This window comes from Salarias fasciatus, chromosome 4 (assembly GCF_902148845.1).
Source record: "Salarias fasciatus chromosome 4, fSalaFa1.1, whole genome shotgun sequence".
NCBI classification, from domain to species: Eukaryota; Metazoa; Chordata; class Actinopteri; order Blenniiformes; family Blenniidae; genus Salarias; species Salarias fasciatus.
In genome coordinates this window covers 5,442,733-5,463,924 of record NC_043748.1, presented here as the reverse complement: position 1 = coordinate 5,463,924, position 21,192 = coordinate 5,442,733, and the positions used below count along the sequence as shown (strand labels likewise).

At 42.2% G+C, this 21,192-nt stretch overlaps 3 protein-coding genes across 5 annotated transcripts; 1 reads left to right on the top strand and 2 right to left on the bottom strand.

The window, feature by feature from the left end:
• Positions 1-2,342: 2,342 nt before the first annotated feature.
• Positions 2,343-8,510, bottom strand: LOC115387629 (hemicentin-2). Of its 3 annotated transcripts, XM_030090421.1 has the most exons (14): positions 8,325-8,509; positions 7,179-7,460; positions 6,772-7,092; positions 6,332-6,637; positions 5,941-6,195; positions 5,504-5,824; positions 5,181-5,417; positions 4,855-4,869; positions 4,479-4,733; positions 4,042-4,362; positions 3,719-3,955; positions 3,358-3,576; positions 2,809-3,063; positions 2,343-2,710 (listed from the first exon to the last, which is right to left on the bottom strand). In XM_030090421.1, the coding sequence occupies exons 1-14, from the start codon at positions 8,374-8,376 to the stop codon at positions 2,529-2,531; spliced, it is 3,258 nt and encodes a 1,085-aa protein (XP_029946281.1). In that variant the 5' UTR covers positions 8,377-8,509; the 3' UTR covers positions 2,343-2,528. The 3 variants fall into 3 exon arrangements, with proteins under 3 accessions (XP_029946281.1, XP_029946282.1, XP_029946283.1); XM_030090422.1 differs by lacking the exon at positions 4,855-4,869; XM_030090423.1 differs by lacking the exons at positions 3,719-3,955; positions 4,042-4,362; positions 4,479-4,733; positions 4,855-4,869 and having other exon boundaries at positions 8,325-8,510.
• A 452-nt stretch (positions 8,511-8,962) lies between these two features.
• angptl6 (angiopoietin-like 6) lies at positions 8,963-12,030 on the bottom strand. Its single transcript, XM_030090424.1, has 6 exons — positions 11,566-12,030; positions 11,342-11,479; positions 11,035-11,242; positions 10,090-10,283; positions 9,539-9,809; positions 8,963-9,444 (listed from the first exon to the last, which is right to left on the bottom strand). The coding sequence occupies exons 1-6, from the start codon at positions 12,028-12,030 to the stop codon at positions 9,260-9,262; spliced, it is 1,461 nt and encodes a 486-aa protein (XP_029946284.1). The 3' UTR covers positions 8,963-9,259.
• A 1,715-nt stretch (positions 12,031-13,745) lies between these two features.
• Positions 13,746-18,908, top strand: ppan (peter pan homolog). The gene is made up of 13 exons (XM_030089098.1): positions 13,746-13,947; positions 14,133-14,303; positions 14,464-14,565; positions 14,656-14,706; positions 14,810-14,980; positions 15,162-15,238; positions 15,523-15,630; positions 15,733-15,856; positions 15,938-16,016; positions 16,212-16,341; positions 16,423-16,580; positions 16,669-17,074; positions 17,764-18,908. Exons 1-13 carry the CDS (start codon positions 13,933-13,935, stop codon positions 18,704-18,706), a joined length of 2,535 nt encoding a protein of 844 aa, XP_029944958.1. The 5' UTR covers positions 13,746-13,932; the 3' UTR covers positions 18,707-18,908.
• Positions 18,909-21,192: the final 2,284 nt, after the last annotated feature.

Here is a 21,192-nt window from a genome sequence, read left to right as displayed (position 1 = left end):
GCTCAGCCTGGCGGCCACAGCCGTCTCGGACTACCGGGGATACAAAGAACTTCTCCAAAGTTTATCCCGACAGCTCGGAGGACGGGACGGCCTCCGCGAGACTAATCCCGACGTGACGAACCGGGCCGGACACGGACCGCGGCGCCCTCAGCGGCTCCGGGGAATCAAGCAGACCTGCTTCATTATCGGATCATTAATTTGGGCTGAGAGTCGTCAGTCCAGTCTGTCCAAATATTTTTCATTGCGAAGGAAACAGGGACAAACTGGGCTGCGGATCCGCGTCACTCCCAAATCCTAAATCTTAAAGGGGCAGTACACTGCACGACGCGCGACCCCGGACGGCCCGCACACACACACACACACACACACTGCCACAGCTTCGGTGTCAAACTCATTTCAGGTCAGGTGACACATACATCCCAATATAATGTTGAAATAATATTATAATAATCTTTAAATATGAAGTTTTTCTTTGTCGTGCTGTAGCGTGTACATGATGGAAACGTCTCTATTTTTACACAAAACAATTACAAGGGGCATTTGCTACATTCTAAATATAAAGCCTATTTTAATACAAAATACAGCAAAATATATTTCAAAAATCCTATACAGCTGTTGCTTTGTGAATTTTACAAACTCACTCCAACAGCATGGCTTTGAGACTAGTTTGATAGTAATCAAGTGGCTACAGCAGCATCACTGATGTCTCAGCTCGGGTCTCAGTGGTGTGTGTCTGGAAATGCCTTTAAAACAAAAAAGGATTTTAAAATTTTCACCATCAGCTTGGTGGTGTGGTGGGCCGATTGCAGCTTCTTGTGGGCCAAGCGTCGGCCCATGGGCCGTATGTTTGACACTCCTGGTTTAGGTTAGGAAACTAACTTTCCAGGCAACATGAAAAACCTTGATAAAAAGCAGTTTGTGGCAGTATTGTTATCGGCAGTGATTCCTCTGTACCAATCAATCAATCAATCAATCAATCAATCAATCAATGCTTATTTATATAGCACTTTTCAACATTTCAAAACATTACAGGAGACAATATAGGACACAGTCTTTCCCAATGTTTGTCATGTAACCCCAATTCAGTTTTTCTAGATTCCAAGTTCAGTAAACAAGTGTTTTTTCCACATGTGAACTTTGTTCTGCTGTCCAATGGTGGGAGGCACGGTGGAGCAACCAATAATGCATCAATAGCCAGTAACATTTAAAAAGAAAATAAGGCCCCTGTGCCTTATGTGCACAGGTTTGGTCCCTTTCGATTAAATATGTGTGTGGGGGAAAAAAATCAACCTGCCATGCTGCTCCTGGATCTGCCAATATTTGGGGCTGCCCTTTCATACATCCAAAGCTTCTACGGTGATACTATTTAACTAGGAGAACTGTGATAATTAGGATAAAAAATGTCCAGATATCCTGATTATTAACTTATCTATGAGAATCTCGTCTAAAATAAAGGGCTGCTGCAGCCAACCATCCATCGATCTATGTTCTACACCTTTCTATCCAGATCACAGTCACTCTGGACCTGACCGTGAAGACAAAAGACTGAGAGGCAGACAATGTCACACACATTTAAACCTGTCAGACCGTCATGAGACAGGTTGGTTTTATCCTACGGATTGTGTGTTGTTGCAATCGTAATCCTGGAGCCATCCTTTAACTGTGCACGCGCCCTTCTTAAAAAAAATATCTGAAACCCACTGACCAGAATCCACAACCTTCTCACTATGAGGGGAGAGTAATAGCCACATCACTACTTTAAAATGTATTCAAGTTTTACAATATTTGAATAACACCATTTTTTAAACATATCACACAAAGAAAGCAAGCGGGGGCCACAGTCATCAAATGCTGCTCTCACTTTCTGCTAAAACAAAACAGCTGCTTTGTTTCCTGTTGATCAACATTGATCAGCATTTGATTCAAATCATCTGTATGAAATTAGTATGTTTGGAACACATTTCACAGACAGTCAAAGCTATAAATAGGACAGTTAAATAATGCAGAGGTACAGCTCAGCTGGCTTTTCTCTTTTTGGGAAAAATGCATTTATTGGTTGCAAATACAAAGATTAATAAAGTTTAAATACTCATTCAAATTTGTGAATAATCAGTGGTAATATTTTATTTTAAAAGTAGTAGGGGAAATGGATAATTAGAAAAAGAAACACATTTCATGTACATTCCAAGTAACTAAAATACTCATTGAAAAATTTTACTTGAGTCCCTCCTGTTTGTTGTATTGCTCAAAGAATATTATTTTTCTTTAGTATACAAGGATGAAACTGGTTTTATACTTAAACTAGTCTGAGAAGATGAAATAAACCCACAAAATAACAGTAATAACCGTGGAAACATTTTACTTTAATTCAAAACACAGTGCAACTGAATAACAGTAGAATAACATGTTCAACATCTACATTTACAACCAAAATAATCAATTTAAAAGTGAAGCTCCAGATGTACGCAAGCAGGATAAATGGCACAGCTGATGGAACAGTTTTGGGGTTTCAGCCCACAATAAATACTCTAAATACGTCCTTCTGTACTTCTAGTAGACAGAGAGATGTTATCAGCATTGGCTGCAATGAAACTATACTGTCCATGACTTTTCTGTCGCTTGAGGAAAAAGACCAGGAGAAAGATGAATAGTAATGTGGCCAATATAACTAGAATCACCCATATGGGAAATGGGAGTCCTCTGGATTTACCTAAAACACAAGCAACAGACGAAACAAAGAAAGAAAAAAAAAGTGTTAAAACAGTTGTTGATGCCTCGACAGCTTTCTGCTTTTAGCAGTGCACATACTTTTAAACACCAGGGAGACCGTTCTTGACACGTTTCCAACTTCATTCGTGGCATTGCAGCTGTAAACTCCAGACGTGGCTGCCGTGACTGTGATGGTCCTCTGGCGCCACCCAGCGGTCTGCCCCGGAGTCACATCAGGGCTGAAGGACCAGACCACCTCAGGGGGAGGGTTCCCCTCCACTGCACAGTCCAGGGTCACGTTCTCTCCCTGGGTCACTTCCAGACTGAGGTTCCCGTCTTTGAACTCTGGGGCGTCTGTTCAGCAGTATGGAATTAAAAGCAATGTCAGCGTTTTGGTTTCATGTTATTCACACATAAGTAATAATCAGAAGGGTGAGGTTTCCACCTTAAAATACATATATTTTCACAATTAAAAAAAATTAATTGTAAACAATTGTAAACTGTTAAAAATGTAATTCTGTATAACAATTTGAATCAAGACACCAGCATTTTCTTGTCACGGCCCAAAATATGGATTTTCCACCTTCGGATTTCATTCATTATCTCCAGAACAACTAAAAGAACACCACTCATGCTTTTAAAACTTACACAGAATATCCAGATAAACTTTGTGTTTTGCTGTTCCATGTTTGTTGTTTGCTTCAATTTCATATTCCCCGCTGTCATGTTTTGTCCACTGAACCTTTTCCTTTCCGTCCTTGAACCAGGTGAGTGTGGGGGAGGGTTCACCCTCTGGTTCACACAGAGACTTTATATGAGTATTCACTTTAACCTCATAGCGCTCACTACAGGTGAAAGAAGGACCATCTGAAAAAAAAAAAAAGCATCAAAATGTATCACAGGGTCTTTACAAATATCAGACAAATGCAGGATTCACTGTTTAAGTTTGGTATAATTCTTTAGTTAGGCTTAGTAATGAAATGTAATGAACCAAATCTCTTGTACTCACATTCAACTGTGATATTGACCGAGGTGCTCATGCTGCCATGGATGTTTTTGATCTCCAATATGTATTGTCCTGCGTCATTCCTCGTGAGTTTTTCAGAAGAATTGAACACTTCACCCTCATGGTACCACTGAACCGTGGGCGCGGGGTTCCCATCCATTTGACAGGGGAACAAGTCCAAACTGAACTCATGTTCCACAACACTGAGATGACTTGGACACGATTCAAAGAGTGGCTGATCTACAAATGAATGCCATAATACAATAATGAATGTTTGTAACGTGAAAGAGTATAAGAATATTGAAAAGGGTGCGATGAAAACTCACATTGCACCACAGCAGTGTAAGGTGAAGAAACAGTGAAGAGGTTTTGTGGTCCGTCTGGACGTAAGTCCAGAAGAGCCAAACATTTGAAAACGGATTCATGATAATGTCTTGTAGGAGTGATGCTCAGGGTATCGGACACAGTGACTGGGGTCCGACTTTCCTCGGAGAACTCTCTGACTCGAAGCTCGTCATCGTCCTTGTACCAAAAGACCTTGAGCTTCTCTGCAGGAGCCACATTGTGGATGTAACATTTCAGCCGGTATTCGTTGCCTTCGATCAGATCATGATCTGGTCCAGAGATTGACACTTTATCTGGAGTATCTGTGCATTGAAAAACACACACACACACACACATAAATATAATAATGATCACTACAACACTGCTTCTGTGGTCAGCAGCTCATCAAACATCCGACAATCTGGAGATTAGTACTTACGGTAAAGCGTGACTGGCAGAGTTACACTGCATTGAGTACCATCCTTCAAGTTAAGGTAGCAAACAGGTTCTATGTCCCACTCTACCAATTTTTCTACGTTCCAAGTGACACTCGGAGGAGGCACGGGACCTATCCCTTGGACAGGAACCTCCCAGCCGATGCCTTCAGCATCTGTGGCTGATGTGTTGCAGACAGCCGAAACTGGATCTCCAAATCTTGCCACAATTTTGGGAGGAACCAAAATCAGGGGACAACCTGCCATTCACAAATAAAAATGATCAATCAGGGTTTCAATTTGGTTCACAGTATTAAAAAATAAATAGGGACATCGACAGTACCCACAGGTGACCGTGGTGGAGTAAAGAAAGAAGCATACCTCTTGGTCTTTGGGCTGCAGGGGTGGTGATGACCCCAGAAAAAAGTAATTGTAAACAATTGTAAACTGTTAACAATGTAATTCTATTAAAAATATATATGAATTAAGACACCAGCATTTTCTTGTCACAGCCCAAAATATGGATTTTGAACCCTGGGATTTCATTCATTATCTCCAGAACAACTGAACAACACCACTCAAGCTTTTGAAACTTACACAGAATATCCAGATAAACTTTGTGTTTTGCTGTTCACTGTTAAAGTTTAGTATAATTCTTTAGTTAGGCTTAGTAATGAAATGTAATGAACCAAATCTCTTGTACTCACATTCAACTGTGATATTGACCGAGGTGTTCGTGCTGCCATGGATGTTTTTGATCTCCAATATGTATTGTCCTGCGTCATTCCTCGTGAGTTTTTCAGAAGAATTGAACACTTCACCCTCATGGTACCACTGAACCGTGGGCGCGGGGTTCCCATCCATTTGACAGGGGAACATGTCCAAACTGGACTCATGTTCCACAGCAATGAAATGGCTTGGACACGATACAAAGAGTGGCTGATCTACAAATGAATGCCATAATACAAAAATGAACATTTGTAACATGTAAGAGTATAAGAATATTGAAAAGGGTGCGATGAAAACTCACATTGCACCACAGCAGTGTAAGGTGAAGAAACAGTGAAGAGGTTTTGTGGTCCGTCTGGACGTAAGTCCAGAACAGCCAAACATTTGAAAACGGATCCATTATAATGTCTTGTAGGAGTGATGATCAGGGTATCGGACACAGTGACTGGGGTCCGACTTTCCTCGTAGAACTCTCTGACTGGAAGCTCGTCATCGTCCTTGTACCAAAAGACCTTGAGCTTCTCTGCAGGAGCCACATTGTGGATGTAACATTTCAGCCGGTATTCGTTGCCTTCGATCAGATCATGATCTGGTCCAGAGATTGACACTTTATCTGGAGTATCTGTGCATTGAAACACACACACACACACACACATAAATATAATAATGATCACTACAACACTGCTTCTGTGGTCAGCAGCTCATCAAACATCCGACAATCTGGAGATTAGTACTTACGGTAAAGCGTGACTGGCAGAGTTACACTGCATTGAGTACCATCCTTCAAGTTAAGGTAGCAAACAGGTTCTATTTCCCACTCTACCAATTTTTCTACGTTCCAACTGACACTAGGAGGAGGCACGGGACCTATCCCTTGGACAGGAACCTCCCAGCCGATGCCTTCAGCATCTGTGGCTGATGTGTTGCAGACAGCCGAAACTGGATCTCCAAATCTTGCCACAATTTTGGGAGGAACCAAAATCAGGGGACAACCTGCCATTCACAAACAAAAAATATCAATCAGGGTTTCAATTTGGTTCACAGTATTAAAAAAAACAACAACAAAAAAAACAATAGGCCATTGACAGTACCCACAGGTGACCATGGTGGAGTAAAGAAAGATGCATACCTCTTGGTCTTTGGGCTGCAGGGGTGGTGATGATTGGAGGGTTTGCGCTTGAGGCCTCTGCATTTATTTCAATGACATATTTCTTTGTTATGTTTCCCAGACGGTTGGCAGCTCTGCAGATGCAGATGGTCGTAACATTTGGGTAAAAAGTAACCCTGTTTGTCTTTCCCAGCAAATCCACCCCGTCACAGGTCCAGCTGAAGACAGGGGGAGGGTTTCCCTCGGCTTCACAATCCAGGGTGACTTTGTCGCCCTTGAGCACAAATTTTACTTCAGTACGATTCTCTCGTTTCATCTCAGGAGCATCTGATAAAGAACAGCAATGATTTTTTGTTAATTCGGATATAAATGTGATCTTTAAACATCGCCATTTCTGGAGAACGAAAAGTGAAAATGTTAAAATGTTATCTCGATCTGGAAACCACCGGATGTTCACTCACGGAGGGCGGATACGCTGTGCGTTTGAGAAACAACAACAGGAGGCTGCTCTCCACGAGCTCCAAAATCCAGCTGAGCCTCACATCTCAGCTGAACTACATGTTCGGTTCGTTTGACGCTGATTGGAAGAGTTGCGGTCTCATTCACTGGTGTCTTGGTCGAGTCGTTGAAGGCCTTTATCAGGACTGCCTCGTTGTTTTTGTACACCCTCACGGTGAGGTTTTGAACTGGGGCGACGTTGAAGACGTCACACTGTAGCTCATACTGCGTCTCCTCCCCGGTGTCACTCACATGCTTGACAGAGGAAACTACCTCTGGATTCTCTAACAAGACAAAATGAGATCAGAGTTAGTTACATACCAGTGCAGCTGTTGCACCTGTATCTTATTTATTTCAAATAAACTCTTACTGTATACTGTGATTTCAAGGTCTGTGCTGCATTCGTAAGACTCGTTCAGCTTCATTCTGCACTGGACGTTCATGTCATAGTTTAACAATGACAGGTCAAGTTCCACAGAGCCCCAGTCTTCTTCAAAGGCTCTATTTCCAACTCTCCAGTAGAGGCCTTCATATTCTTCTTCTGTGTTGCTGGAACAGTTTACAACGAGTGAATGTCCGTATTCTTTAATGACTTCAGGAGGCCTCAGGATAGGAGGGCCAAGATCTGGCGGGCAAGATCTGCTTTCTGACCCTGCAGACAGACAAATCATGGAGTCAGGTACACTCTGGCGGCTCAGGTCCCTGCAGGTCCTGTCTCCCCAACCGTCTATCTCCGAAAGATTCTATCGTCGATGATTTTTAACCGTCATGCAGTGACCCCTTTACACATCTGTACCTCCAATTTGAAGGTAAAAGGCAATCGACCACCAGTCTGGTCACACTATTAATTCAGAGGCACAATCACTCAGAATCCGACCGACAGATGATTAAGAGACACTATTTAAAAAAAACACATCTCGAGCTTGTGGGGAAAGTCAGAGTACCTGCGAGAAAAGCCCGCGTAGGCCCGGGCAATGAAAAAAAAAGGAAACGTGTGATTGCGATGTGCCAGCTCTAACTCACGCAGCACACTTCAACTGTGACTCTACATGAGGAGGCAAAACTAACAGCAGAAAGAATGAAAACTCACCGATCCCAATGATCCCATACTTTAATCGGTAAAAACAAATATCAACACTGCAATCTCTTTACTAATGTTTTTAAAAGTAACTGTGTGTGTGTGATTTCCTCAATTGTTCAAATAGTTTCTCTGATTATTTGCATATCATCACCACACCCATCGTCCTATCTTATCTTTATGTCTCTTGGTTGCCAGCAAGACAGATATATTATTATTATTATCATTATCATTATTATTATTATTATTATTATTATTATTATTATTATTATTATTATTATTATTATTTCCTCCCACATCTTATTAAAGAATTGTTTCCACTGGGATGAAAAAAAAAACCCTGCAACAGCAAAAAAACAAAATTCTCATGTCACTGAACAGAAAAGTGATAACACAAATAAAAAAATCAATTCTAAGTTGATAAATGTAGTTACTCACCACATGGTGAAAACATGAGCCAGAGGAAGCCGAGTATCCTGAGAGGCAGCATGCTGGATCAGCATGTGGGCAGAAGGGACGGGACGAAGGAGGAGGCCAGTGTTTTCAGATGGTCAGGGAGATGTCTGGAGCTCACGAGCTGGATCTCATCGATCCAAGCTCAGAACTGACAGTGCTGACAGTTGCAAGCTTAGATGGAAAAAAACACGTATGGGCTTGAGTCAACGCCCCAACAGGAAACCACCAGTTTGCGGAAATATGCAGCTTAAAAACGTTCATCAATCTGTATATCATCCACCTCCAAACATGTTAACATATATTGATTCAGTGCTTACATGTCAGAGGTGATTGTTAAAAGCTTCATAGAATTGCAAGTTTGTGAAGATTTAATGTAAAGTGACTTGAAAGTAGAGGGAAAGTGGAGTAGATTGACACCAGAGCTGTGATGGTGTCAAAGTATGAGACAAAACCACAATACTTAAACATGATGTTCACCAGGAAACAAGAAAGGAGAAGGGCTAACTTGCACAAGGTACTATAAACATAACTTGGACATTAATATAACATATCATTATAACATAACATTGTGATTATTGAAATTTTTTTTTATTTTTCTTTTTTTTTAGCTTTTGCTTTTAGGGATTATTTAGATTTATGTGACAGAAATAAAGAGGACAGAAAAAAGAAAAAAAAAGATGCAAGCAGACTGAATGGAGATATTGTGATCTTTAATAAGGTTATAGTTCTTCCACCTTTCTTAGCTTGTATTGAATTGATTGTTATTGTTTATTTACTTTTAAAAAATGAAACCTTCACTCATTCATTCATTCATTCATTCATTGTTTGAACTCAAGTCTCAGCTAATTGTGAACATATTTTTGTTCTTTACACATAAAAATCCTCTGCCTGATGCCTTTTCTTGTCACGTGTTCACGTCAAGTGGGTTTGATCATCATGGAAACCCTTTTGAGGGAGTAGGACCCTCCGTGAAACTCAGCCCAGTAGACTCCGTCCTGGTAGCGGCTCCGATAGTGCCCCCCCCGGTACCACACCCCGTTCAGATTTGAGTGGGCACACATGTGATACCACCAGCCTCCTTTCTGGTAGTGAGCACAGTTACCTGGCGGTACAAGAAAGGAACGAAGTTAGGAACCAGAAAACATGCCGCCTCCAACAGAGAAACTCATCCGAACAGGACGAGAGGAGGAGCGGACCGTTGTAGCTGTCTTTGTCTCGATCCAGAGTGGTGAAGGCCTTGTCGTTGTGCCACGAGAGGGAGTCTCCGGCGTTGCCCTGGTATTGTCCCAACCGGAGGCGGTACCAGTCGCTCTCTGGTTCCAGGTGGAAGCTGTCATACTCAGCAAACACCGTGCGGCCCTGCCAGTCCTCCAGGGCCACGCGCAGCTTGTAGCGGGCCTGTTGAGTCAGCCAGTAGAGGTGTTCCAGGCCCAGCCAGTACTCTCCGTCCAAGTTCCCAAAACCTTGCTGTAAGACACGAAAACACTGGCTCAACGTTAAACTTGCACAACTTCCTGAAACATTACTTCAGCTACAGCTTGACAGATTAACCGGATGCTTGCACCCCCACCCCACACACACACACGCACACACAATTCACCTCTCAACAGGGTGAATTATAACGGCTCTGTACCTTACTTTTCCTCCTGAACAAAGGAAAAAAAAAATGTTTTTACTTCTACTACTACTTCTACTTGTTTTTGTCACAAACCCATTGTGTTCAAGACTCGTAGACACATGGAATGACCTTGTACTGCTCCCAGGTCCTGAAGAAGTTCACCGATCCGTCCTGTCTCCTCTGGATGACCGTCCAGCCTCCCTGAGCCCGACTCTGCTCGCACCACGCCTGCAGCAGCCGGTTGGCGCTCTGCAGGCGGAGGAGGTAGATCCCGCTGGTGGTCTCGCCTGATTCCAGCACGTGCTGACAGTCTCGCCACGGCCCTGCATTGACAGACAATATGCAGCCGAGTGACATAAATGAAATTGATTTTGGTCGATTAACCCACAATTTAACAAATATCTTACTGATCAAGCATCGTGTTGTCTCAGTTTAAGAAATCAGTTCTAATAACGCAGTCATGGAAAATCTTTCAGTTTGAAATTATCATTCGGTAGCGGCACATTGTAAAACATAGAAGAGCACTGTGGTTACATAGGAAGGATTGCATACTGTTTATCTGTTTGGAGCTCAAGAATTTCAGTTTCCAGCATATGTTCAGCGTCAAATGTCACAGTGATAAGATGGACACGGGAATCTGCACAGAGAAAATGTATACAAAGAGAAACTCCCCTCCTTAAATAATGATGTCAACCACTGGGAGGAAATGTGGCAATGTGTTCTCTTCCATGCGGCATTTAAGAAAGTGCTGAGTCACTTTCGTTCTTTTTTGTCATTTCAAACCATTTACTTGAGCGCATTTAGTCCTGAAGTGTCATTTGAAGAGCTAAATGCTCTGGTTTCGTGTAGGCCGATGATGTAGAGAGTCATCTGTGTTCTGATAAGAGATGTTGGCTGTTTTTGACATTGTTTAGGTCTTCCCAAAGAGATAAGACTTTTACCAGAAGGTCATTGACTCCAACAGCTTCTGCTGCTTATCCAAGTCGTTAAATGACTCAAACAGCGGATTGACACATTTTTCCTCACAGGTTTGAGCCCAATCAGATCCACAAAACATGCCTTCCTCAGATGTACCTGGGGTTTTCGTGACAGGGAAGCTAATGAAGGGATTCTCGGTCGGAGGGCTGGCAGTGGCTGTTTGGAGATAACTCGTCCCCCCTGTTTTTTCCTGCTGTGATGGAAGTGCACCCTGGTCCCTTTGAACGTCATTTGTCATTTCGTTGGCCTCAGAGCTGTAATTATTATGCACATTCGGCTGGATTTTGGGCGGTTCAGTCAGCACCTGTTCATACCGACACACAGAAACAACACTTCTTTCTCAGTCAGAGTGCACAAAACCCAACAGAAACTGTGGAACATGCAGGCAACAGTTAATTTCTACCAGAGAGGACTGGGTCGAGTCCTTGCACTGGCACTGCTTCTCCAAACGGGCGATTAACTGGTTCTGGGAGCTGATCATCGACGTGAGGACGCCATATTTCTTCTCCAGCTCCCTGTAATTACTGGAAACCTGCAGTGCCTGCAATGTTATGATAGGTAATGATAAAGCAAGATGTCACATTTGACGTTGCAAAAATCATACACCGCCGGTGGAGGTTAGCTCACCTGTGCTGTAGCGTTCAGAAGGAGGTTCTCCACCTTTTGCTGTTCCAAAGCCTGGTTCTTCTTCTGTATGACCTCTTGCAGTAACTCTGCATAGAGCTGAGCAATGCGGGAATTCAGGCTGTTGCTTTCTTTGCGCAGGGCCCTCACCTCCATGGCAAGGGCCCCCTCCTGCTCCAGGTGGCCCCGGAGCTTCTCCAGCTGTTCCTGCTGCTGTTTGAGCTCCGCCCGCAGCGCTGCCACCTCTGACTGATTGGCAGTCGCAGGCTGTGTGTTTAAGCAGAGCGCCCCTGTCAGTTTCTGCTGTGGGACGATGAAGGTGTAGGAGCAATGGCCCGCTTTTGTTTCTGAGGAGCGAGACAAGCGTTTGCTGCTGTCATCGGTGGCCTCCTTCCGGGCCCCAGCCTCTGGTAAGCCCACACACAGTGTCAGGAACAGAGTCAGACCTATAGTCAGTGTCCTCTCCATGGTTTTGGAACACATCAGTCTGGAAGATGGAAAGAAGACATTAAAAACGCAACAGCATGAAATTAAAGCCTAATGCCTCAGTACATAAAGTTGGAGGTATGGATTGAGCCTGATTTGTTCGCCAGATGTCTCCCACCAAAGTTTAAATACACACATTTCCCAGGAGGCTGGAACTTAGCAGGTCAACAGTGGAGAAACAACAGTCAACACAAACCAGCCAGAATCAACACAGCTCCATCCCATAGTCAACAGAACATTTAGGACCTCGTCAAACCACAACACCAATAGTCAACACCATAAATGAAATAAACAGGTCAACACAGGTCACTCAAAAGGTTTCTCATGAAAAGGCTTGATTGGCATCATTGTGAAACCATGTCCTAGAAACAAAGTGCCCTTCCTGTTAAGCCCGTACTTTATGCAATACTTCCACAGACTATTTAAACATGAGGCAACCAGTCTAATGAAGTAATTTTCCTAGAAACACCACATGCACATTTAAAGTAGGCTCAATGATTAACTGTGACGTCAAGAATAACTTACAGTTCTGTTGCAGCAAAAACCAGATTTGAATTTTGTTCTTCCCAGGTATGCAGCAGCAGCAGCTCCCAAAAATGCACAGATGCTGGAAAATTGAGTCTGATTTTTTTTTGTCAGATTCCACATTCAAGATATAAAAAAAAATGAACAAAAATTAGATGTTATCTAAAGATTAACTGTTGTCACACGAAGATGACGAATTGACGCTAAAGGCAGAAGTTGTCTCATGGAGTGAACAGAAAGAGGCTTTGTCTGGCACTGCATTACTTCTTCCACTCCTGAGCTGCTGTCTCAGGGTCTCAGAAGAAGGAGACAACTAATTACAAACTGTCTAAATGACACCGCCTCCCACTACTTGTCAAGCTGAGCAGCAACTCCAGGAATCTGGGATGGCTCCTCCTCCTCCTCCCATCACTACTGCCCTGCAGCAGTCTCTCCTGCAAAAGAAATAATGTAATTCTAAGTTTTTTAAATGAGTGCAAAAATTCACAATACACACCAGTATAGATAGATTTTCTCTTGTACCGTTTGCTCTGATTTTATATCGGATTTTAGGATCCTAGACAACTACAGTGAGTACACCTCAGACAGGTCCATGTAATTTCACATACATGCCTTTGTGACCATGGGAAGAAACCGCTTGTAACCTTTGCACAGGGAGAACATGTAATGGCCTACAGCTTTATCCTGCTCAGGGTCGCAGGGTGCTGAAGCCAATCCCAGCTAACTATGGACAAGGGCAGGATACACCTTGGACAGGTCACCCAAGAGAAACAAACAACTACACACACTCACTTTCACACCTAGGGGGCATACTAGGGTCAGCAATCATCTCACATGGATATTTCTGGACTCTGGGGGAACGTGAAAGTACTCAGAAAAAAATCCCATGTACACAGAGGTAGAACATGCAAACTCCAAACAGGAAGGCCCATAAGCGTCTTGCTGTGAGGTGATAGCACTAAATCTAAATCGCTGAAAACGTAGTTCAAACTCAATTTTAAATTAAAGTTGTTTCTTTCTTACCTAATTGTTATTATTATTATTATTATTATTATTATTATTATTATTATTATTATTATTATTATTATTATTATTATTATTATTATTAAATCTAGTTTCTTCACATTTCCGGACGAGGGGGAACTTACATGATTGTTGCAACACGGCCATTTTACTATGTGACACAGAGGCTGAACCATGTGGAACAGGTCGTGTCGATTTCGCAGTTGAGGCGTCTTCTACAGTTCTTTTCAATTTGTCTTTATCATGCATGGTATTTATAGCTGTAGTTTATACACGGTGTAACGACGCTGCTGTTAGTGTGTTGAGCCTGTTTAGCGGTTCTAAGTCGAGCTGAAAATGGGGAAATCAAAGGTAAGCGCCGGCCTGAGCTAGCATGTTAGCATGAGTGAGTTAACATGGCTAAGCGTGAACTTTTATCAATCTTTTCGCTGAACTCGGAGTTAAGATCATAATTTCGAAACTATCAGGTCTCCATAAATGTTATGGATATTTGAGCATGATCGTTGTTGTGATTTGTCATATGTTTGTCTTGTCAGACTAAGAATCAGAAGAAAGCTCGGTCTGTAGCCAACCATGTGGCCGAGGAGACGTACGGCTCCGTGCCCCACTCCTTCGTCTTCCATCGGGGCCAAGTGGGAAAAAACGTGGGCCAGCTCATCCAGGACATGCGGAGAACCATGCAGCCCTTCACTGCAGAGTCTCTCAAGGTCTGTTGTCACCTGCTGATTATAGTCTTCATTCTCCAGATAGAAGCAATATATACAATAAGACCAATCAAGCAGACGTCCAGGTGTTGTTCTGAAGGTTTTCATACTTTTTTGTTGATTTGTCCTAATCTGTTTTTATGCGTGCTTTCTTTGAAATCAGGTGAGAAAGAAGAATGTGCTGAAAGACTTTGTGGCCATAGCGGGTCCACTGGGAGTAACTCACTTCATGATATTCGGCAAAACAGAGAGCACTGTCAATATGGTGAGATCACATTAGTCCATCACAAATTGCAGATTTGATTTTTCCAGTTTGTGGTTATCAATCCAACAACTTTTTTCCTTGTCATTACAGAGACTTGCCCGTCTTCCCAAGGGCCCAATGCTTTATTTCAAAGTACTCAAGGTAACTGTCTCCCATCCTGAGGAAAATTCAACACTTACATTCAACTTATATCAACCTTTCTAATCCGTCCCACTCTTTTAAACACTCTCAACCTCTGTTTCAGTATTGTCTCGTCAAAGATGTCGTGTCCTCTCTGAAGAAGCACCGGATGCACGAGCAGCAGTTCACTCATCACCCTCTTCTCATCCTCAATAACTTCGGAGTTGATGGCATGCACGTGAAGCTCATGTCTACCATGTTTCAGAACATGTTTCCTTCCATAAATGTGCACAAGGTTTGTGTTGCCAGTGCAGTTGGTTTTGGTGGGTCGGCTGAAGGTTAAAATGATGAAAGTATAGTCTTCTGAGTTCCTGTGAAGATTGTCAAAAGTAAACGCTTTCTGATTCCTATGTCAGGCAGCTCGGTTGTTGATTGTTGTGGAACTGTGACTTACATATCTACTTATTTTTTTCTAGGTCAGTCTCAACAACATCAAGAGGTGTGTGCTGCTTAATTATAACCCTACAACCATGGAAATTGATTTTCGACACTAGTAAGTATAATATATTCTACATTACCTTCTTTTTGATCACAAAAGAATTAATAGTAAATACTTTTTAAAGAAAAGTTTTCTGCTTCTACTATGTTGTTACAAATTTATAACAAATTGTTATGAATATATTTACTGGACTCGGATGATGACAAACTCTTGACTTGACTGTTCAGTGATGTACACTCAAAGTAAACGCACTGATGGGTCCAGTAACAATCAAATGTGCCTTTAGTATTTGACGGTTTGGAGGGGAAATAACCAAAAGTGTGGTTTTCGCCCTGCAGCAGCCTGAAGGTGGTCCCTGTGGGAATGAGCCGTGGCGTCAAGAAGCTGATGCAGGAGAAGTTTCCCAACATGAGCAAGTTTGAGGATATCAGTGAGCTGCTGATGAAGTAAGGTTCTTATGAAGGTACACTTCTGACAGCCGCAAGGTCACGGAGATGTTTGAAGAGTCGGTTGTGAGGCGTCTCACCTGCTTCCGTTACCTTTTCCAGAGGAGCGAACCTTTCAGAAAGTGAAGCAGAGCAGGACGGAGAGCACAACATAACGGAACTCCCGCAGGTCTACTCTGGAAGAGGAAACATGGCGTCCCAGCAGAGCGCCGTCCGTTTGACTGAAGTACGTACCTCAAACGCAGGTTCACGTCCGGGGAACGGTGTTGAGCTCGGGCGGCTTCTCAACGTTTTGTGTTGTTTTTAGATCGGTCCTCGCATGACTCTGCAGCTGACGAAGATTCAAGAAGGGATGGGAGAGGGAAACATCCTCTATCACTCTTTCAGTGAGTACAGGAACCCTTCTGTTCAACATCCATACATCTGTACATGATGACAAAAGCAGTATGACTTCTGTGATTTCTCTCAAAAGTAAACGCTTACTGATACATCAGGAGTCCACTTGGTGTCTTGTGGATTTTGCACAAACTTTTCTTAACTGGGAATTTGCATCCGTATCTTTTTTTTTTTTTTTTTTGCAGTCTCCAAATCAGAGGAAGAGATACAGGAGATCCTGAACAGAAAGGAGGCCAAGCTGAAGGAGAAGGAGCAGCGCCGGCAAAAACAGCAGCAGAACATTGCTGAGAAAAAGGAGAAGAAAGAGGAACTCAAGTAAGATTTCTCTGAATTTCTTACTTTTTTGTCTTTTTTGCCAAGGCGAAACATGAAACATTTGTTTTCCTCCCACTACAGAAAGAAGAGCCTGCAGGGCATCAAAAGGAAGCAGGCAGAAGCTGAGGAGGACAGCGAGGTGGAGGATCCCGGAGCGCAGGACGGCCAGACGGCTGCCGTCGAGTCTGACGATGAGGTGGAGTACTACAGACAGGCTGTCGGCCAGGAGCCAGATGAAGGTGAATATGACCGATCCGCTGCAACTTGTCGGCACTCCAAGTGTCTATAAATACATTTATTCACCAGGGTTGTTTTGCTTTTTTGCAGACATGTTTCCCAGTGCTAAGAAAAGACGCTTCTCAGAGAAGTCTCCCGGCCCTGCCAAGAAGCAGAAGAAGCAGCTGACCCCTCGTCAGGGCAAAGACGGGAAATCGCCAAAGAGGAAAGGTCCGGGAGGACAGCACAGAGACAAAATGGACAAGAAACAGAAAAAGGGATGGAACAAGCCAAGAGATGGGGAGAAGTCATTTGGAAAAAATACAAAGCCCGGAGGAAAGCCGTTCAGAGCAAAGAAACCCTTCGATAGGGACAGTAAATTCGGTGGGAAGAAGAAATTTGATAACAAGAATAAGAGCAAGAACTTTAAATCTAAAGGTCAGAAAGGAAAGCCAACCTTCAAGAAGAGCGGCTCGGGACCAAAGCAAGGCTTCAAACAGAGGAAGGGCAAAGGCTGAAGTGTGCCGGTTGCTCTGTAACTGGACTCTGTGCAGTTCTCTGTTCAAGCAGCAGATGGCAGCAAACATGTTTACAGCTTGTCTGTGAGACTGTTAATAACTGTGAAAAAGAGGGTTTTTATCATCTACCATCCCCAAAACAGTGCTTCTTCTAATTCATCTGAGCAGTTGTGGGCTTCGTTATGGAGTTTTGTGTGTAAATGTCCTGTTTTTTTGTCTTTTCAATCCCACTTGTAAATACTAGTAAACTTGGTTTTGTATTTATGACTGCACTGTTGGGGAAAAATAAACATCCTTACAGACCGCTTTGAGTTGCTTCATGATTACAATCATCTCACTTCTAAGTATGCTAATCTGCTGGGGCCGTTAAGTTCTGCTTAAGGTTGTGCAACATGTGGCCGTAATGAGGAAGTTTACTTTGGTTAAAGGCAAGTCCGCCACATGTCTCACTTTGGCACGGTCTGACCGCCTCACAGGAAATCTGCTTCACGCTCACTGCTTCGCTTTCTGGTGAGTGAAATTTAATGGTTTTCAGTTGTGGTTTTGTAAAAGAAACATGATAAACTGACTTGATAAGTCCCAGGACATTTTCATCTGGGCTCTTTATTCAGCTGCTCACTCGTTGCAGGGCTTGACGCAGTGATTCCATTCACAGGTTCTGAGCAGCTCTTCAAAAAATCTGAAACAGGAGCATGATGAGCAACTTTAAAGAATGTGAGAAGTTTCAGATCAGCCTGCTGCCTGCCATGTATGGCATTGAGTTCGTGGCGGCCCTGGCGGGGAATGCGTTCGCCCTGTGGCTGTTGGTGGTCAGAGAGAGGACGCACTGGCACACGGGAGTCGTCCTGTCCTGCAACCTGGCCGTCAGCGACCTGCTGTACGTCCTCACCCTCCCGCTGCTCATTGACTACTACTCCAAGGGGAAGAACTGGTTGTTCGGAGACGCCATGTGCAAAATCGAGAGGTTTCTTTTCACCTGCAACCTGTATGTGAGCATCTTCTTCATCATGGCCATCAGCGTGAACCGATGCGTGGCCCTGCGCTGCCCCTTCTTCACCCGTTCCCGTGTGGAGCCTGTTCACGCCAAGGTCGTCAGCATCGTCATCTGGGTGGTTGTGGCCGTCATTTCCTGTCCCGTGTTCAGGTTTTCCTCCGTTTGTCCCAGTCCGCACAACAACCACACTCTGTGTGTGTCCTACTGTGACAAAGTGCTGCTAGATGAGAAGAAAAACTTCACCTACAAATTGTTCCTGGCTATATTTGGGTGTCTCGTTCCCTTTCTGGTCACTCTCACTTCTTACTGCGTGGTCATTTCTGTCGTGTGGCACAATGCGAACATAACCGCACTTGAAAAACGCAAAGTGGCCCTGCTGGTCTCGTCAGTGCTCGTGCTGTATGCCATTTCCTTTGTGCCTTATCACGTCTCTCAGGTCTATCACTTGTACCGGAGGATCCACCACCCCCAGACCCCCGTCTGCTGGGTCTACAACATGTACCAGGTGTCCAAGGGTCTGGCCACTCTCAACATGTGCATCCATCCAATCCTTTACATGGCCGTGTTCGACAGCATCAGAGTGGCATGCTGCGGAAAGAGCCCAGAAGATAACATCAGAGAGATGGTGAAGAAATAGAGCTCTGGTTTAGTGTGTTTTTCCACTGACATGCGTCCTCATTTCATGCAGCTGAGTTTAAAGTTAGTTCTGACAACACTGTATTTACATTTCAGATTATGGCTCTTCTTCATATATTATTGTATTGCTATTCTTTACTTTTAGCTATGATATTTAGCCGTTTGTTATTAAGTATTCAATTCTCTTTTTTCAGTATCTATCATATATGTATATATATATATATATATATATATATATATATATATATATATATATATATATATATATATATATATATATATATATATCAACATCACAACAGAGAATGTTTTAGAATAAAAATGACATTAAAGTGCAGTTTGATAACACGAGTTTGAAAAACCCTTTAACAATAAGCTGTTTCCATCTGGCCTTGAGTCAAGACTACATGAAATTTCAGATAATTGTATATTGTTTTTTTCTTGCTTCCACTTTAATTTTAGATTTTTTGAAAGAATAAAGTCTTAAAATAATGAATACCTAGTGATAAAAGCTCTGTGTTGTGAGAAAAATCTGTCTAAACAGGTTTTCCCTTTTGATGCTCTGAAGGTAAAGTGATATACATCCAGTCACCTTTTAAGTGTTTTATTTTTTTTCTGTATGTTGACCATGGTTAAAAATATGTTATTTTAGTTGATGAGAGTTCAAATTGTTTTTTCATTTGTGTGATCGGCCCGTTGTCCATCTTATCTCTGGCTGTCAGCCTTCCCGTGGTTCGTTGGTTTTGAATTATCATGCCTTGTCTGGCGTCCTGATAATGTGGAGGATTCTTTACTCGCGTGAAGCCTTTTTTAACATCAACATGGATGTTGTAACAGTAAAGTGAGCATCAAGACTTGTTGAATTTTATATATTAAAGTTGACACTATCGGTAGAGTGTATTGTTCGAAATGTGTCACAACAAAAAGTCAACTTCAGTGCAGAAAAGCCAGTATTAAACATTCAATGTTGTAAAAGATAAAGTTGAATTGTTGATGGACTGGTCTCTTCGAAAGACAAGAAAATCTGACCAGTCAACAACTGATGTATCTAATAATATTGTTTGTGCTTTACTGAAATAAATAAGGGTGATTTGATAATCACTTGTCATCATTGATTTTGCATGTTTTTTTAATCTCCTGATTAATGTTGAAACATCCAGCAGATTCCGGGGTCTGTTCTGGATTCTAGAAAGTATCTTATTGGATTTTATTCATCATGTACAAATATAGCATTACATCCCCAAATCAGGTGAAGTCCTGGGCACATCATGGCTGCTGGCTCCCATACAAACTCTTTTCTGTTTATACATGAAAACCAGATGGATCCTTTTACCCGTTGAAACCCTGCTCAGTAAAGAGTGAAATTTATTGCAAAATATTCTTTGAAAAAAAAAACAAAACATTGGGACTGTCCTGTTCTCAAAGTAAAATAATGTGAAAATTTACTTGCAACTGTAGCTGCAAACATTTTCTGAATTCAGAACTTCTTAAAATTTCTTTGATATTTCCGCACATCAGTTCTAAGGTTTTTTTGATTGTTGCCTTGTTTGTAGAGTTGTTTTCAATGTAACTTTAAGTCACATCTTAAGCCTGTTAAGTTTTACATTCAAAGAGGAAGTCTGTTGATTCAGATAAAATAATGGCATTTCTTTTCAATAAATGAAAAGCAAAGGCAAATTTATTTATATTACACGATTCAGACACAAGTTAATTCACAGCACTTTATAAGGAAATTCAGGAAATGCTTAGAAGAAAAGAGATTACGAAAGTCATACTAAGGAAAAAAAACTTTCCATGACTGTGAGATGATTATCTTAGTAGATTCATAGATATTTTTTTTGCCTCCATTTCCTTCTCTATTCTTCATTAGAATGAGGTTCTTTTTACTTTTAAATATTTGAGATAATAATGTAGGTGTATTTTTTTTTAGCCACATCATGCAATATATGACATTAAATTGTATTTTTCTGTAGTATAGATTATGTAATCTACAGTTAGCATAATTTCAAAATGATCAATCCTTAGAGTCGTATCAAACTTCCCAATGGTAATATTTTGTAAAATACAAAAAAACTTAAAATTCACTGTTCTGAATTATACAATTTCGAAACATTTAATGTAAAAGTGGACAGTCATAAACTCCACACAGTCACAAACTCCACTCAGAAGTCATTCTCGCACCTTCGGAGACCCTAAAGAGGCCAAGCAGCTCTTTCCATGACCTCCACCTCCTTGGGACTCCATCCCAAGCCATCCACCACTCCATCCATCTATGGTTGCAAGGCACTCATCAGTGAACAAGCCTCTGTGGACATTGGTGTCTATGTATTTCTGGGCAGCTGTTTCTGCCTGTGAGCATTGGTATGGAGTGTTTTTTGTACAAATACAAGCCTCTGGAGGACCCTACACCTTTATGTCTGCAGGACTCACACCAGAAGCTTCAAACACCTGTTTTCTGCTTTGTAGCTTTTCAGCATTTCAGCAGCT